The sequence below is a fragment of the Gymnoscopelus microlampas genome, assembly GCF_963454915.1.
Source record: "Gymnoscopelus microlampas genome assembly, chromosome: 9".
Taxonomy (NCBI): domain Eukaryota; kingdom Metazoa; phylum Chordata; class Actinopteri; order Myctophiformes; family Myctophidae; genus Gymnoscopelus; species Gymnoscopelus microlampas.
The window spans coordinates 30,582,904-30,600,670 of record NC_139946.1 but is presented as its reverse complement, the minus strand read 5'-3'; the positions used below and the strand labels follow the sequence as shown (position 1 = coordinate 30,600,670).

General features: G+C 40.2%; 2 protein-coding genes across 3 annotated transcripts; both read left to right on the top strand.

Moving 5' to 3' along the window:
* Positions 1–2,144: 2,144 nt before the first annotated feature.
* LOC311051291 (guanine nucleotide-binding protein G(q) subunit alpha-like) lies at positions 2,145–7,672 on the top strand. The gene is made up of 8 exons (XM_084065828.1): positions 2,145–2,288; positions 3,075–3,262; positions 3,666–3,850; positions 4,350–4,504; positions 4,600–4,728; positions 5,848–5,977; positions 6,677–6,842; positions 7,139–7,672. The coding sequence occupies exons 2-8, from the start codon at positions 3,127–3,129 to the stop codon at positions 7,327–7,329; spliced, it is 1,092 nt and encodes a 363-aa protein (XP_083921954.1). The 5' UTR covers positions 2,145–2,288; positions 3,075–3,126; the 3' UTR covers positions 7,330–7,672.
* Positions 7,673–9,797: 2,125 nt separating this feature from the next.
* On the top strand, positions 9,798–17,502 carry LOC311051292 (guanine nucleotide-binding protein G(q) subunit alpha-like). 2 transcript variants are annotated; one of them, XM_084065829.1, is made up of 8 exons: positions 9,798–9,910; positions 11,837–12,020; positions 12,770–12,957; positions 13,725–13,879; positions 13,981–14,109; positions 14,672–14,804; positions 16,336–16,489; positions 16,750–17,502. In XM_084065829.1, the coding sequence occupies exons 2-8, from the start codon at positions 11,885–11,887 to the stop codon at positions 16,938–16,940; spliced, it is 1,086 nt and encodes a 361-aa protein (XP_083921955.1). In that variant the 5' UTR covers positions 9,798–9,910; positions 11,837–11,884; the 3' UTR covers positions 16,941–17,502. The 2 variants fall into 2 exon arrangements, with proteins under 2 accessions (XP_083921955.1, XP_083921956.1); XM_084065830.1 differs by lacking the exon at positions 9,798–9,910 and adding an exon at positions 10,675–10,728.
* The last annotated feature ends 265 nt before the right edge of the window (positions 17,503–17,767 follow it).

Genomic DNA, 17,767 nt, shown 5'->3' with positions numbered 1-17,767 from the left:
CTATGCTTGGAGCATCAAAACGTCAAAAATGGGTCACGGAGGACATCCGCCGAAGGTGTTGCATACCTGGAAAAATTCAAGGCTGCAGACACTTTCATGAAATGTCGTATTGGTTGGGAATCTCCACTACCACAGAGATTCGCAAGACCACATTCACTTCCTAGTTTACATTTTCTGGTGAGGCTGTCGACCAGTTGCAGATAGTATGCATGCTCAAAGCTTAGAATGTACTGAGACATGTTGTGAAATGTGTTGTTTAACACGTGTTGCTCAAAGCATTAATTGGCCTTTAGGTGGGTCAGGTCAGGTGATCTCTCTCTTCAGACTGACACGAAAGAGAGAGAGAGCAACACCCAAATTGAGTCTGTCTCCTGTTCTTTCTGTTTATTGAGGTTGGTAATGCTTTTAGAACATACATGTTTTCAAAATGATTACATTATGGTGTGAAACAATTCTGAATGCTCTTCTTGTGTTTATACAGTACCATAATTCTGTGTTGGTGTATTTGTTTGTTTTTGAGACATCTAGGTCTAACATTCAGGTTGATGGCAGACATCATTAGGCCCTACTTGTTGTTCACAGACGTGTCTTTTAGTTGATTTCAATTATAGTATTTTGTATGTTTGTATGTTTATATTAGCTCAACATTTGAAAATACTTTCTTTTAAGCAGTATATTATTGGTTAAAGCCATTGTGGACTAGGGATCAGTTTATTGTAACTGCATGTGACAAGTTTGGTTGAAATTGAATCGATCAAATTTACCATTTGGGAATGTGAACGTGGAGAATACTGGGTTGATTTTGAGATAAGAATGTATGGCTTGAAGAATGTATTGTCATTTTGTGAATATCTGTGCTTATTGGGTTTTGATACAGTAACTGAAAAGTCTTTAAAACAAAGTAAGTAAAGAAAACCTACCGGCAGTTAAAGTACCTACATGACTTTTACTGTTTATATATATTAATAAAGACTGACACGGAGAGCAACACCCACATTGAGTCTTTCTTCTGTTCTTTCCCTGTTTATTCAGGTTGACCTGCAAATAATCACATACAGTAGTACACATCTGTTTATGGAGCCTTGCCACTGGGGCCTGTAACAGCTTCTATTTTCATGTATGATTATTTGCAGATAGACAATCGGTGTGGAATATATTTAATATATATTTTAAAAATGTTTAGCACCTTACCCCAGAGATAATGTGTTCCAATTTGTAGGAGTAGCAGTAAAAACTGTGTTTTGAAAAAAATGCAAATGAAAATCTTGTTAGGCGCTTCAAGTCTATATTGGGATCTAAGGTAACGGTTTAAGAGTTATAGACCAAAATGTAAAGCTGGTGTAGAGACATTTCAAGTGGGTTGGTAGTGTAAGCTTGACAGAAGAGCCTACACAATAAAAACTGAGAGCTTACAAATTCAACCAAATAGGCTATGCAATGCACCACAAGTTTTGTGTTTTTCACCAGATTTACCAAAAATATGTTCAAGTTGCCCAATGAGGGTGTCTACTCTATCCCCGTTTCAAAGCATTACACCCCTGGGAGATGGATTGCTGAGGTGGAGCGCCACACCTAGCGTCAGCTCAGTCTGAGGAAGAGCGTTTAACATCACAGCAACTTTTGGTGCAATAAAGCACCAAACACTGAGGTAATATTCTAGCCCTCAGTGTGCAAACCATCAGATGTTTTATTCTTGCACTGATTATCACTGAGCACCCGCCCAATTTTGGGTTTGGGATGTGCATGTGTTTTTTTCTTTTTCATACAATTTATAAACAATATGATTGGAATAAGTCACTCTCTACACTTTGACAAATAGTACAATAATTTCATATACTCTTCCTCTATACTGTACATCAAGGTCCTGCAAATTGAAAAGCCCAACGGCTGAAAAGAAAGATATTTTGTCTAATGGATGCTGCCTATTTAATAAGTAATGTTCTTGGCAGTATGTTTTAATATCCATTCTTTACTCTACTCTGCTGTATTTGCTCTGTACACACACAGCTGCCCCTCCCTCTGCCTTTCCCATCAGAGCACAACCCTCATGCACACAGGAAGTCACATGGACTTTGGACTCACATTGGAGCTTGATTTTATTTCCTCCTACGCAGCACGGAAGCAGGGAGGGGAATAGGGTCTGAGTAATAGAAGGGACAAGGCAAACGTGAGCACTGGGAAGATGAACAGAGGAACCTTTCATTTCCATTGAATATATGTGTTTGTGTACTGCTGTCTAAGCCAATATTTCACATCACCACAACACTTGAACTCAGCTATCATCAGGGGTAAGGACTTGTTACTTCATAGTGTACTGTTTTGCACAGTGTGATTACAAGTTGTTCAATTGTACTTATTTATTCCTGAATTAAGCAATATTAGGCAACATGAGTGCCATCATCCTCACCGTATAACTGTCGTGGCAAAAATGAGGGTAACGTACACCCTCGGGTGTAATATTGTGAATGTACAACAGTTCTCAACAGAATAAAACACAATGAAAATCCATTAATATTGTGGGGCACTATGCTCTCAAAATAACCGTGCGAGAGTTTTCCATGGAAATACTTGGGATCTGACTAACACATCACTAGTTGTAAACAGCTTGTGATGTGTCAGTCAGATCCCATATCCCAGATCCCACCCGTCACACGACACTGCAAAGAATTACAGTAAAACCATTGAATCTAGTATCAAGTGTTTGTACTAGACTATATGATTTGTTAAGGTGTTGTGTTATTAAAGTGTAGGCTATATTTATATATTTTTTAAAGATATACCCAAATAGTGGCTTTAATCAATAAACTATGGTGAGGGCTGCCCACAGAAATAGCTGGGCTTCTGTAAAGGTCCAGACAGTGAATGGGCCCTCCTCACGTTTAACTCTTTAACACATCCTGAGATATGCACCTGGTCTACGCCACACTTTTTACGGGCAAGTCTTTTTTTCTACCATTCTATAGTGGCCCACCCCTTGATTTAATAACATGTTTATTCAATATGGGTACATCATTTCATGTGTTTATTTAAATATTTCTGAAAAGTATTTGAGTCTTGTCCTGTGTACTTTGCAGGAAGGATTAGGACTGTCAACTAGCCTTTATCCAAAAGTGAAGCACCAGGCTCATGAGTGTTGGTTCCATGGCTGCCTGCTGTCTCAGCAAGAAGGCTCAAGAGGCTCGTTGGATCAATGAGAAGATAGAGAGACAGCTCCTTCGGGACAAAAGGAATGAGAGAGGAACAGTCAAGTTACTTTTGCTTGGTATAAGGCACATCAAATTAACTATATGGTACAATATAGTGTACAATGAGGAAACAACGCAAAACTGTGCACACACACCACACACTCCCTGGATACCCCACATTTTTCACATGGGCCTTATAGCGCCACTGTTAAAATCAGAGTCATTGGTGGTGCTATAACAGGCCGATTCGTGTTTTTGCCTACAGTATAACTGCACCAATCTGTGTAAAACTTTGTAAGCGCACTCCCTAGAGGCCAAGGAATAACCTTTGCCCTGCATACAGTCATTAGCAAGAGGCAGACTATTTAAAAAATGAATAATTGGAAAGACAAATTGAAATCCAAATGGACCTAGACACAGAGACTACAGCACTTTGCGCAGTATATTGTGTACAATATGTGTTTGTTCGTCATGTCTTAGGGACTGGTGAGAGTGGGAAGAGCACATTTCTCAAACAAATGAGAATCATTCATGGTTCTGGATACTCTGAGGAGGACAGGAGATGCTTCACCAGGCTGATCTATCAGCACATCTTCACAGCAATGCAGTCTATAATTCATGCTATGACCACACTACAGATCCCTTACACGTATGAACACAACAAGGTACAGTAATGGTATCTGCTTCCACTTCGCTGTTCAATGCTTTGCACAGCGTTGTCAGCACAATAACGCCAACAATGGCAGCCAAGCTCATAATGCACTGCGAGGCATCATGTTTTCTGCTTGTATTATGTTAAATTGTGGCGGGTCGGATGTGTTTATGGCGGGCACACAGATATGCCCATATACTGACTTGACATGCCAGACCAGAGCTTGATCAACAAGAGAGAGATAGAGAGGGAGGGAGAGTGAGAGGGGGAGTGAGCCTTGTGGGTGGAATGGACCATGAGTGGGCGTCACAAACGTAACATGCTGGGTACCACTTTAAACTAGATTTGTAGGCCGCATAATACTGTGTGTGTGTGTGTGTGTGTGTGTGTGTGTGTGTGTGTGTGTGTGTGTGTGTGTGTGTGTGTGTGTGTGTGTGTGTGTGTGTGTGTGTGTTTGTTTTGAATAGATGGATGGATTGTTATTGTGATGTATCTTCTCTGCTTCTGCTCAGGCCTATGCCAGTACAGTCAGTGAGGTAGATGTGGAGAAGGTAACAACGTTTATGAATCCATATGTTGAAGCCATCAAGAGCCTATGGATTGACGCTGGGATCCAGCAATGCTACAGTCGGAAGAGAGAATACCAGATCTCAGACTCAGCCAGATAGTGAGTGGACACAGAGACCAAATCAACTGTCTCAGACCTTACCAAACACCACTGATTCTGGTTCTTACTTCTGTCCCCTGTTCATGTGTGCACAGCTATCTCAATGCCCTTGACCGCATCACTGATTCTGCGTATGTGCCAACACAACAGGATGTCCTGAGGGTGAGGGTTCCCACCACAGGTGTTATGGAGTACCGTTTTGAATTGCATAGCTGCATCTTCAGGTGGGCCCATTCAAATACCTAGTATTGTGACTGCTTCCTCTAGTCAGTTGTGTCCTATATTACTAGTAATTAGAATATGGTGTGTATGAAGGGTTTAAATGGATTCTAGGCAACATTAAGCCTAAATAAAAAATAAACATTTTTCCCCCCTCTATCAGCCACTATATGATGATGCTGGGGTGTTTTCCTGCATTGAAACACAGTCCTCTTTCTGAAATCCGTATTTTCCCTACTATTTATGTTTGTCCGGGCCGTAAATTAACGCACGCATGTGCGCGTCCGTGCGCGTCCGTGTGCGTCCGTGTGAACTTTTTACTTTCGGTTTTAAAACGCTCTCAAACTTTGTTTTTGAGGCACAGAATTTACTTTTAAGACAGCGTTTGGATAGAATTTAGTTGTTTAACTTCATATATGTGGTCAATTTATCATGAAAGAGCCTATTTAAAAATGAAAATTAAGAGAACCAGCAGGGGCGGGCAGTAACACGCATTGTATCCGAATAAAGCAACCTATTTTCGGCATGGCCCCTTCAGAAGTCCCCTTAACTCTATGGAAGTCCCTCCTGCGTCACCCCCTGGTGGTCGGGGAAACGAACTGCTGGAGGCGCGGTGTTTGTTTATCTCTGAACTTGCCGTCAATCCCTTTAATGATTTAAGCTAGCAACAACAATGTTTCAAAAGAAAAATACAGCCTATACTGAGGCAACTGGAGCAACTGCCAAGAAACACCATTCATCAAATTGTTTTTTTTTCCCCAATTCCTATATACAGTAATAGCACTCGTCTTGTTATGTTGTGTGCCTTTTGTCTGAGAAAATCCTAGTGTGTTCCAGAGGAACTGTCCTCACAAACGCCAGACTATATATGAAAGTAATGAAGAAAGTGATTAAACAAGTAATGAAACCGTTGACAGGAAAATAGAAAGGAAACATTGAAAGATAAATTCAGATTAATTGTAATATTCACGTTTTAGGGTTCTTTTGATGTGCCTAAGCAGTGTAGTGTCTTTTTAAAATTGGACACTGTCAGATAAACATTTACATAAATACATGCAATTGTATTCACAAGGTATTGTAGATGCTATTTGTTCCTACAGTATGTCCTTGAAATGTATTTCCAGGATGGTAGATGTTGGTGGTCAGCGCTCAGAGAGGAGAAAGTGGCTGCACTGTTTTGAGGAGGTTAGCGCTGTCTTGTTCCTGGTAGCCCTCAGCGAGTATGACCAGGTTCTTGCTGAGTCTGTCAATGAGGTAACACTCAGGCTGTAGTCAGCATCATGCAAAGCACTTATACTACACATACTGTAGATTACAATGTGCTGCCTCTACTGATAAACATATAACAATCTATAACAATTATTTTTGTTTGAAAAACAAAGCAGCTTAACCCCCTCTTCCTCTGCACTTCACCCCTGGCTCCCAATCCCTTTTCTATTGCACCTAACATACTATGGCAGCCAAAGTAAGCTGCACTAATACAGTAGCTTCTATTGTGGTTGTTATTATATGAAGACATTTTAGTTTTTTCTGCATAGGTGGTGCACGTGTGTATGTGTATGTGTATTGTATATTGTATATTGTGTGTATGTATGTGTGTGTGTGTGTGTGTGTGTGTGTGTGTGTGTGTGTGTGTGTGTGTGTGTGTGTGTGTGTGTGTGTGTGTGTGTGTGTGTGTGTGTGTGTGTGTGTGTTTATAGCTGCAGGGGGAGCCCTTTAGTCACTATAGTGAATAAATATCATTTATGCACATAATAACTTCAGCAATAACTACAATTCAACAATAGTTCGAAGAACACCTCTCAGTAAAGGTTGCACATTGAAGCATTAGACTGTACTCCACTGTGTGTGGGTGTGTGGGTGTGTGTGTGTGTGTGTGTGTGTGTGTGTGTGTGTGTGTGTGTGTGTGTGTGTGTGTGTATATATATATATACGTTTTTTTTTCTCACACAGAATCGAATGGAGGAAAGCAAAGCCTTGTTCCAGACCATAATATCCTGTGAATGGTTTCAAAAACATCCAAAAACTTCCAAAAACATCTTGATTATGAACAAGACAGATTTACTGGAGGAAAAAATTATGTTTTCACATTTGGTTGACTACTTCCCTGCATATGATGGTGAGATAACCTTTCTAGTAGAGCCACAAAATGTCATTTTCTTGGGTCTTTCTTATTGTTATAAAATGATTCGCATGTTATAAATGTACAATATTTATTCAAATTTTAACTTTTTTCTCAATTTTGTCTTTTTGAAGACATTTGTAACAATATTTTGAGCACTATTTAAATGCATTTGAATTTGAATGTAAAAGTATTTGTATTGTTTACTAAAACGGTTTGTAGGTCCGTGTATCCCCAGCATATACTGCAACAGTTTATTCATTAATACATTTTGAATTGGCTTTTTTTACCAGGTCCCCAACGGGATGCCCAAGCAGCAAGAGAATTCATATCGAAGATGTTTTTAGATCTGAATACAAACAGCAGAAAATGCATATACTCTCACTTCACCTGTGTCACTGACACACAGAACATTAGATTTGCCTTCGGTTGGGTCAGAGACATCATCTTTGCGATGCATTTTTACCAGTACGAACTTCTATGAATAAGATGAGAAATGACTGAACAAACAACAAAAATATCACTTGCACCACCTTTAACTCAGGAAGAATCTTTGATTTGAATAAGACTGTCTTAATTGGTAATTTTTGATGAGCTTGCACTTTGACAAATGGAGCTATAACTTCATATACTCTTCTGTAGGCTACATATAATTCTATATACATCTATATATTTTCAAGTTCCTGCAAATTGAATCATGAAAACCCAACGGCTGAAAAGAAATATCGTCTAACTAATGACAGTGTCTATTTAATTATCTTTCTCAGTAGTGAAATTGTAGGCTTACAGTTTAATAATATTTGTACATGGAACCATGTTTTAATAAAGTAACTGCAATCTGGGTGAGTGTACTGTTTACTCTGAGTGAATAAATCGGCACAAATTTGTATTCGTTATGTTGTTGCCAAGTAAGTGTTTGCCAAGTCTTAACTGATCAAGATTGCATTGTTGCGTATACCCATTTACAATAGGGCCGCAGGATGCAGGCTGCAGGACTCTCCTGCACAGAAAGAAATGTGACATTCACCCGACTGATTCTTTTATGAGGTAGAATGACTGCTGAAAGCAGGCAATCCAATTGAACAGATGTTCAATCTGCCATTCTCCAATGGCAGGTAGGCCAGCTTACCTACAGTACCAAGGGAAATCCAGGAATCAACTGTCTGTTGTCAGGCACTCGGGTGGCGCCGTGGTAAAGTGCCCCACCACCACCGCAGAGGTTGTAGGTTTGAATGTGCATCCGGCTTTGTCGAGCGTCTATACAAACACAATTGGCCAATGGTCGAGGGAGGGAAGCCGGGCGGGGAGGGTGATATTTGTCACCACAGGTACTCCTACGGGCTGAGGCGGCACCTGTCTGCAGGGAGTGTTGGTCGGGAGGAGTAGGATGAAGGCTCTACAGTTCGTCCTCAGAACGGACAGAAGTAGAACGGGCAGAGCCAATTCTACATGCTACCAGCAAGGCTACAAGTGCACACACCAGAGTAAGACAAGCTGAGTGGGTGGAAGTTCACATGATCACTCATCACTACCCAGCCCTGGCACCCCTGATCCCTCAGCCATCGCCTTTTAAACTAGATTGAGGTAACTGCTGTCTTTCTCCAGAGAGAGAGAGAGAGAGAGAGAGAGAGAGAGAGAGAGAGAGAGAGAGAGAGAGAGAGAGAGAGAGAGGTGCAGTATGATTGCCGATCCGCTTCATGCCAGGCAAGGCCTTACTTATCTATTCTGTTGGAAATGTTCGGCTCAGATCTGTGTGTGTGTGTGTGTGTGTGTGTGTGTGTGTGTGTGTGTGTGTGTGTGTGTGTGTGTGTGTGTGTGTGTGTGTGTGTGTGTGTGTGTGTGTGTGTGTGTGTGTGTGTGTGTGTTTTTGTGCTGAATACATTTTAATTTCTATGTATTGGTATTTGTATTGTTTCCTACTGAAACTGTTTGTGGGTCTTTTCCCCCTGGTGTGTACAGATAGACAATCGGTGTGCAATATTAAAAAAAAAGTTCATCACATTACTCCAGAGATACTCAAAAATGTAAAATGGCTGAAAATCTAGTTTGTTCAAGTCTGATATTGGGATCTAAGGTTCAAGCTATAGACCAAAATGTGAAGAAGGCTGGTATAGAGCCATTTCAAGTGGGTTGGTATTGCAAACTTGACAGAAGAACCTATAATATCCCAACTGAGAGCTTACAAATTCAACCAAATAGGCTATGCAATGCACTGCAGGTTGTATCGAGTTTTGTGTATTTCACCAGATTTACTGAAATGTCCAAGTTGCCCAATGAGGGTGTCTACTCTATCCCCTTTTCAAAGCGTTAGACCCCTGGGAGATGGATTGCTGAGGTGGAGCGCCACACCTAGCGTCAGCTCAGTCTGAGGAAGAGCGTTTAGCTCCAAACGTCACAGCAACTTTTGGTGCATTAAAGCATCTATAATATTCAAGCCCTCAGTGTGCAAGCGTTTATTTTATTTTTTATTCTTTCACTGATCGTCGCTTAGCACCTGCGCAACTTTGTGTCTCTCTCTGTATAGTATTTTTTTTTTTGCAAGACCTTGTACTTTGACAAATTGTACAATCATTTCATATACTGTTCTTCTATACTGTACATCATGGTCCTGCAAATTGAAACCCCCAATGGCTGAAAAGAAAGATATTGCGTCTAATGGATGCTACCTATATGTATTAGTTTCGACATTTTATGAATATGCTTACAGGTTAATAATTAATGTTCTTGGCAGTATGTTTTAATATTCATTGTTGTTTTAATATCCACAGCTCCGCTGTCTTTGCTCTATACACACACACGGCTGCCCCTCCCTCTGCCTTTCTCATTAGAGCACAACCCTCATGCACACAGGAAGTCACATGATCAGCTTGATTTTATTTCCTCCTACGCAGCACAGAAGCAGGGAGTGGAATAGGGTCTGAGTAATAGAAGGGACAAGGCAAACGTGAGCGCTGGGAAGATGAGCAGAGGAACCTTTCTTTTCCATTGAATATATGAGTTTTTGTACAGCTGTCTAAGCCAATATTTCACATCACCACAACACTTGAACTCAGCTATCATCAGGGGTAAGGACTTGTTACTTCATAGTTTACTGTTTTGCACAGTGTGATTAAAAGTTGTTCAATCGTACTTATTTATCATTTTACCTGAATTAAACAATGTTAGGCTACATGAGCGCCTTGTTCCTCACTGTATAACTGTTGTGGCAATAATAAGGGTAAAGTACACCCTCGGGTGTAACATTGTGATTGTATAGTTCTTAACAAAATAAAACACATAATGAAAATGTATTAATATTGTGGGGCAATTTGCTCTCAAAATAACCTTGCGAGTGTTATCTTCGTTTCCATGGAAATACATGGGATCTGACTGACACATAGTACTGTACCTGTTTATTCTCAGCCAGTTCAGAATCCAGACCCATTGAGATGGCTCTGAGCCAGCCAACTGAGCTAAAACAGACATAAGGGCATCATAGCTTTGGAAGACTGAAGACTGTTTAATCCCGTCTGTGGTGGAAGTTACTGTACTATATGTCTTTGTTTCCCTTGAGTGTAATAGACGCTTTCAACTGCTGCAACAGCGCCACAACACAAATTATGATTATGATCAGGGATGCATTGGTCTTCGGACGCGGTAACACGCCGTGCAACAACCTTTTTGAGCAGGAGCACGCGCAGGCCTTTCTGTGTGGAGTTTGCATGTTCTCCCTGTGTACCCTAGTGTAGGGGTAGGTACCCTCACAAAAAACATGCAGTAATCCTGGTCTCTATACTGCCTCCCCCTGGTCAGCTGGGGCGCCTGATGGAGGGGAAAGGAACTGGTTGGAATAACGTGTTCCTTCCACGCGCTACGTCCTACCGGGGAAACTCCGCCCTGTCAGGTAATAAGAAGTGGTCTGCTAATTCCTCATGCGTTGAAGGAAGCATGAGCTGAGTTCAGGGCTCTCCCCAGGCTGGCAGAGGGAGAGTAGAGCCCAGGATTACATGCTTAGGCAATTGGCACTGGGTGAAAAATAGGTGTTACGAAATCGTGGGATAAAAATTTAGAAGAAAAAAAAGTCAAAGTAGTGTCTGTCTGTCTGTCTCTCTAAACTCGCAATTGTGTCCTTTAAGGTGAAAATGTTTCATACCCTATGTATGTGCCATGTCACACGACAATCTTGTATCAAGTGTCTGTACTCTAGACACTATATATGATTTGTTAAGATGTTGTATGCAGTGTATATTTATATATTTTATAAGATATAACAACATACTTTCACATTTCTAATGTGCAATTGTACATGCAGCTTTTCACACAGCTGATACAGTTCAAGGTTCTTGTCACAATTTTCTTATATATATCAAATCAAGTTCAGTAGATACAAAGTAGCCTAAACCCAAATGTAGTGGCTTTAATCAATAAACTATGGTGAGGGCTGCCCACAGAAATAGCTGGGCTTCTGTAAAGGTCCAGACAGTGAATGGGCCCTCCTCACGTTTAACTCTTTAACACACCCTGAGATATGCACCTGGTCTACACCACACTTTTTTGGGGCGGTGTAGCCGCCCCCTATAAGTGAGTTTTGGACACCGACCAAAAGATTTGTATACCCCCTAACCCTGCCATTGTTATTGCAAATCGATACTTTTGCAAAGTCAGCCAATCACATTACAGCTGGTGTCATCACCACTTACTGTAATGTGATTGGCTGACTTTGCAAATTCAGGACTGTGATTGGCTAGCGAAACACATGACACATGTGCAGCCCTATGAATAGCAGTATGGACTTTAAAAAAAACTCATTTATCCTTTTTAAAGTGAGTCATGTTGTGATGACCACACAGTGCCCACTTCACACTGGGTGTGATTTTTTATTGGCAATATATATTTTTAACCATTCTATAGTGGCCCACCCCTTTAATAACATATTGTTGTAGCAATATGGATACATTATTTCATGTGTTCATTTCAATAATTCTGTCTTGTCCTGTGTACTTTGCCGGAAGGATGACTGTCAACTAGCCTTTATCCAAAAGTGAAGCACATCCAGGCTCATGAGTGTTGGTTCCATGGCTGCCTGCTGTCTCAGCGAGAAGGCTCGAGAGGCTCGTTGGATCAATGAGATGATAGAGAGACAGCTCCTTCGGGATAAAATGGATAGGAGAGGAGAACACATGTTTCTTTTGCTTGGTATAAGGCATATCAAATGAACCATATGGTACAATATAGTGTCCAATGAGGAATGTACTGTAGGCTATGCAGTTTGTTTATGAGTTAGGCTACCACTTAACATGAATCCATTTATTATTGTTCAGCAAAAGAACAGTTTACTATTTTCTGTTAGTGATATTGCCCCTGCCATAACAAGCTACAGTATGTGATTACCTTTAGATGTAGATGAAACAGATGGTTTAACGAGTTAAATATGTTTGGTGCTTTGTGCCCCATTATTAGGTTTAGAATAAGATCATCCACCCAGGCACATTGTTATTCTCCACCACACATGCACACTCACCATGGCTGCAGTAAACACTCCCCAGTTCAAACATATACGACCAGAACCAGCTAAGACTTTTCTCAGAACAGGATTAGAATTGAATAGTGCCCAATTATTTTAAACTTACTATAGGATATTGATACTAAATGTATATGAATGTGCCCTCTACTCAGTAATTATACACAAAGTAATACAACGCAGAGGAATGTGACAACCTGACAATTTGCCATTTATTGGGGGGAATGTTATACCAACTCGTACCTATTCAGGCTATTGACAGATACAGTACAAAGGTGCATACAGTCATTAGTAAGAAGCAGACTATTTTCAAAATGAATAATGAGCATTGGAAAGACAAATTGAAATTCAAATGGACCTACACACTGAGATTATACCACTTTGCACAGTATTCTGTACAATTTATGTGTTTCCCACTTCTTAGGGACTGGTGAGAGTGGAAAGAGCACATTTTTCAAACAAATGAGAATCATTTATGGTTCTGATGGATACCCTGAGGAGGACAGGAAATGCTTCACCAGTCAGATCTATCGGCACATCTTCACAGCAATGCAGTCTATAATTCATGCTATGACCACACTACAGATCCCTTACACGTATGAGCACATCAAGGTACAGTAACGGTATCTGCTTCCACTTTATTTCACTATTCCTATTTGTTGCACAACAAACAGGTTATGCAGGCATGCAACTTCTACCAGAGATGATCATTTGACACTGTTCATTACTTTGTTAAAAAAATGTATTTACAAATCAGACATTTAGATATTGCGGGGTCCTGGGTACTGGAACTTGATAACATAATACACTGCAAGGCAACATGTTTTCTGCTTGTATTATGTGTAAGTTGTGGCAGGTCGGATGTGTCTATGAAGGGCACACAGATATGCCCATATACGGACTGGACATGCTTGACACACAAATAAACTGGACCTGCCTCGACATCAGGACAAATATGGACATTGTTAATTAACGGTTTCTGTTGTGTGTGATGTCAGACTAGAGCTTGATCAACAAGAGAGAGAGAGACAGACAGACAGACAGACAGACAGAATGGCGGAGGGAGGGAGAGTGAGAGCTTGATCAGCAAGAGAGAAGTGGATAGAAGGACAGGGATTGAGAGCTTGATTAGTGAGAGATAGAACAGGCAGGGAGAGTGAGAGGGGGAGTGAGCCTTGTGGTTGGACGGTGGACGGTGAGTGGAGCATGAGTGGGCGTCACAAACGTAACATGCTCATGTAAACTAGGTTTGTAGGCCACATATACTGTGTGTGTGTGTGTGTGTGTGTGTGTGTGTGTGTGTGTGTGTGTGTGTTTGTGTTCGATAGATGTACATGAATGGATTGTTATTGTGATGTATCTTCTCTGCTTCTGCTCAGGCCTATGCCATTACAGTCAGTGAGGTACATGTGGAGACGGTAACAACGTTTATGAATCCATATGTTGAAGCTATCAAGAGCCTATGGACTGACCCTGGGATCCAGCAATGCTACAGTCGGAAGAGAGAATACCAGATCTCAGACTCAGCCAGATAGTGAGTGGACACAGAGACCAAATCAACTGTCTCAGACTTTGCCAAATACATTGATTCTGAAGGTTCTTCCTTCTGTCTGTCCCCTGTTCATGTGTGCACAGCTATCTCAATGCCCTTGACCGCATCACTGATTCTGCGTATGTGCCAACACACCTGGATGTCCTGTGGGTGAGGGTTTTCACCACAGGTATTATGGAGTGCCATTTTAACCCGGGAAATAGCCACTACAGGTGGGCCCATACAAATAGTCTACCTTGTAATTTAGTCTGTTTTGTCCTATATTACTAGTAATTACAATATGGTGTGTGTGAAGGGTTTAAGGATTTAAGCTAGCAACAACAATGTTACAAAAGAAAAATACAGCCTATACTGAGGCAACTGGAGCAACTGCCAAGAAATACCATTCATCAGCAATGCGTTGTTTTCAATTCCTGCTGTACTTTTTATCACTCCTCTTGTTATGTTGTGTGCCTTTTGTCTGATAAAATCATAGTGTGTTCCAGAGGAACTGTCCTCACAAATTTCAGACTATATATGAAAGTTATGAAGTAAGTAATTAAACAAGTAATGAAACAGTTGACAGGGAAATAGAAAGGAAATATTGAAAAGTAAATTCAGCTTAATTGTAATATTCACGTTTTAGGGTTCTTTTGATGTGCCTAAGCAGTGTATAGTGTCTTTTTGAAATTGGACACTGTCAGATAAACATTTACATAAATACATGCAATTGTATTCACAAGGTATTGTAGATGCTATTTGTTCCTACAGTATGTCCTTAAAATGTATTTCCAGGATGGTAGCTGTTGGTGGTGGTCAGCGCTCAGAGAGCAGAAAGTGGATGCACTGTTTTGAGGAGGTTAGAGTTGTCTTGTTCCTGGTAGCCCTCAGCGAGTATGACCAGGTTCTTGCTGAGTCTGTCAATGAGGTAACACTCAGGCTGTAGTCAGCATCATGCAAAGCACTTATACTCAACATAAATTAAAGTTACACTGTAACAATATGCGGCCTTGTTTCAAAAACAAGGCACCTTAACCCCCTCTTCCTCAGCGCTTCTCCCTTGGCTCCCAATCCCTTTTCTATTGCACCTAACAGACTATGGCAGCCAAAGTAAGCAGCAGTAATAGCTTCTACTGTTGTTGTTATAATGTGAAGACATAGGTAGTTTAAATGTATAGCAATTCAATTGGTTATTTGCATGTATACAGTATTTAATGCTGTAGTAGGAGCAAGGTTATGGGAAGGGGTGAGCAGATTTTAAAACGCAGGGGAAGTTCCATTGTGGCATAAATGTGGAGAGGGGAGCACAAAGTCTTAAGCTGGTAACACATCATGAGAACGCAGTCTGACTGGGCTGAACTCACTGCTTGGTTGGGTGGAGATCCAGTGCACTGATCTCAGGTCAGCACCGACACAGGTCACTGCTCATACATTGTTTTTCCGATCATCCGATTTCCGATTATCAGTCATATGAGTGAATTACATTGTGAATTAATGCAAGTGGGTGTAGTGTATATCAGTTAATAATAATAATAATAAGGGTAATAATACTAATAATAATAATAATACTAATAATAATAATAATGACTGACACCCAACATTGTACACATAAAACTACAGTCTCAAAGCATTGCATTGCAGTGTGTTATTTGGAATATGGTTCTGACATATGGGTGCAAGATTGACTGAATCAGTATGTCAAATATGCAGAGGCTGTGACAATGTGAACATATCACTGAACTCAACAGATGCAGACCCCACAACAACTGGGCATTCTCAAACAAGTTGATAAACTACGTTCTGATTGTAATCTAACTGGAAACACTTTCAAAGGTCAAACAGATCAAAGTTCAAATTCAAGATTTAATCTTCCCATTAAATTTGAACTTTGAGGACAGAAGCAATGGGAACCATCCATGGGCATCCATGCCCAAGGTAGTGCAGCAATGGCTCAGCCAGTGTAGCTTTAAGTTCAGTCCAGAATCATCTTTTGATCTAATTAGTATCCATCCTCTGAGCACAGATTGACTAGATGGAAGTCATTCAATGTGGTTAATAAGCTAGTCATTTTGAAGGGCACAATCATTTTGTACTTTGAATAAGCCCAAATGACCTAGATTTCTATGGAGCTGAACCATTCTTTCTGTGACCTCCAGTCTTTCACTTTATCTTCACTCTTTACCTTTTTCTATCTGTGAGCTTATCTAGATCACATTTACGCACTTGAAGCTCAAACTCTTATGGTAATGTTGTGTGTGTGTGTGTGTGTGTGTGTGTGTGTGTGTGTGTGTGTGTGTGTGTGTGTGTGTGTGTGTGTGTGTGTGTGTGTGTGTGTGTGTGTGTGTGTGCATTTATAGCTGCAGGGGAAGCCCTTTAGTTACTATAGTGAATAAATATTATTTATGCACTATAATAGCTTCAACAATAACTACGTTTGTTTTGTTCTTTTTTTCACACAGAACCCAATGGAGAAAAGCAAAGCCTTGTTCCAGACAATAATATCCTGTGAATGGTTTCAACATTCCAAAATCGTCTTGATTATGAACAAGACAGATTTACTGGAGGAAAAAATCATGTATTCACATTTGGTTGACTACTACCCTGAATATGATGGTGAGATAACCTTTCTAGTAGGGCCACAAAATGTAATTTTCTTTGGTCTTTCTTGTTGTCATAAATTGATTTGCATGTTATAAATGTACAATATTTATTCAATTTGTTCGCCTTTTTGAAGGTATTTGTATTGTTTGCTAAAACGGTTTGTAGGTCTCTGTAACCCAGCATATAGGCCTACTGCAACTGTACAACAGTTTATTAATTAAAACATTTTTAATTGGCGGCACTGAATTCACAGCACTGTCTCTTTTTACCAGGTCCCCAACGGGATGCCCAGGCAGCAAGAGAATTCATATTGAAGATGTTTTTAGATCTGAATACAAATAACAAACAATATATATACTCTCACTTCACCTGTGCCACTGACACACAGAGCATTAAATGTGCCTTTAATAATGTCAGAGACCTCATCCATCGGACCAAATGTGTTTTTGGCGAACGTCTATGAATAAATAATAATGAGAAATGACAAAAAGGTGACTGCATGGTGCAAGGTGGCCACCATAAAGGTTAAAAAAAAGAGAAATGCACTATGTCAATGTAGAAAGTGTTTTTTTTCTCCTCTTATTTGACATGGCCATGTTGGAGATACTGTATGCTGTATAGAAGGGCTGGTCAATTAACTGAAAATATTTCAAAACCAAAATTTAGAATCTCTGATCTTGCTCCTGTTGGTTAATCGATTAATCGAGAAGCAGAGTTTATTTTATTACATTTTGTATTCTTATTTCTTATTATATCAACAAATCATTAGACAATTGTGAGAAATGAATGACTGAACAAAACTAAATCACTTGCACCACCTTTAATTCAGGAAGAATCTTTCATTTCAATAAGAAAGTCATTTTTGATGAGCTTGCACTTTGACAAATGGAGCTATAATTTCATATACTATTCTGTACATATACTTATACATCTATATATTTTCAAGTTCCTGCAAATTGAATCATGAAAACCCAACGGCTGAAAAGAAAAATCGTATGACTAATGACGGTGTCTATTTAATTGTCTTTCTCAGAAGTGAAATTGTATAGGCTTTCAGATTAATAATAATGCACATGGAAATTAATTAAAGGGGCTACACCATGAATTTCATTTTTTTTTAGGTTTTTAGTATTTTTTGGGCTCCCCAGTGTCTCTTGTACCCAAAAAAATATTTTTAGCGGTGCCAGCCGCTCTACACTTGACTATGTCCGTCCGTATGTCCGTTTGAGCCTGGATGTCCGTTTGTCCGTTTGAGCCTGGATGTCCGTTTGTCCGTTTGAGCCTGGATGT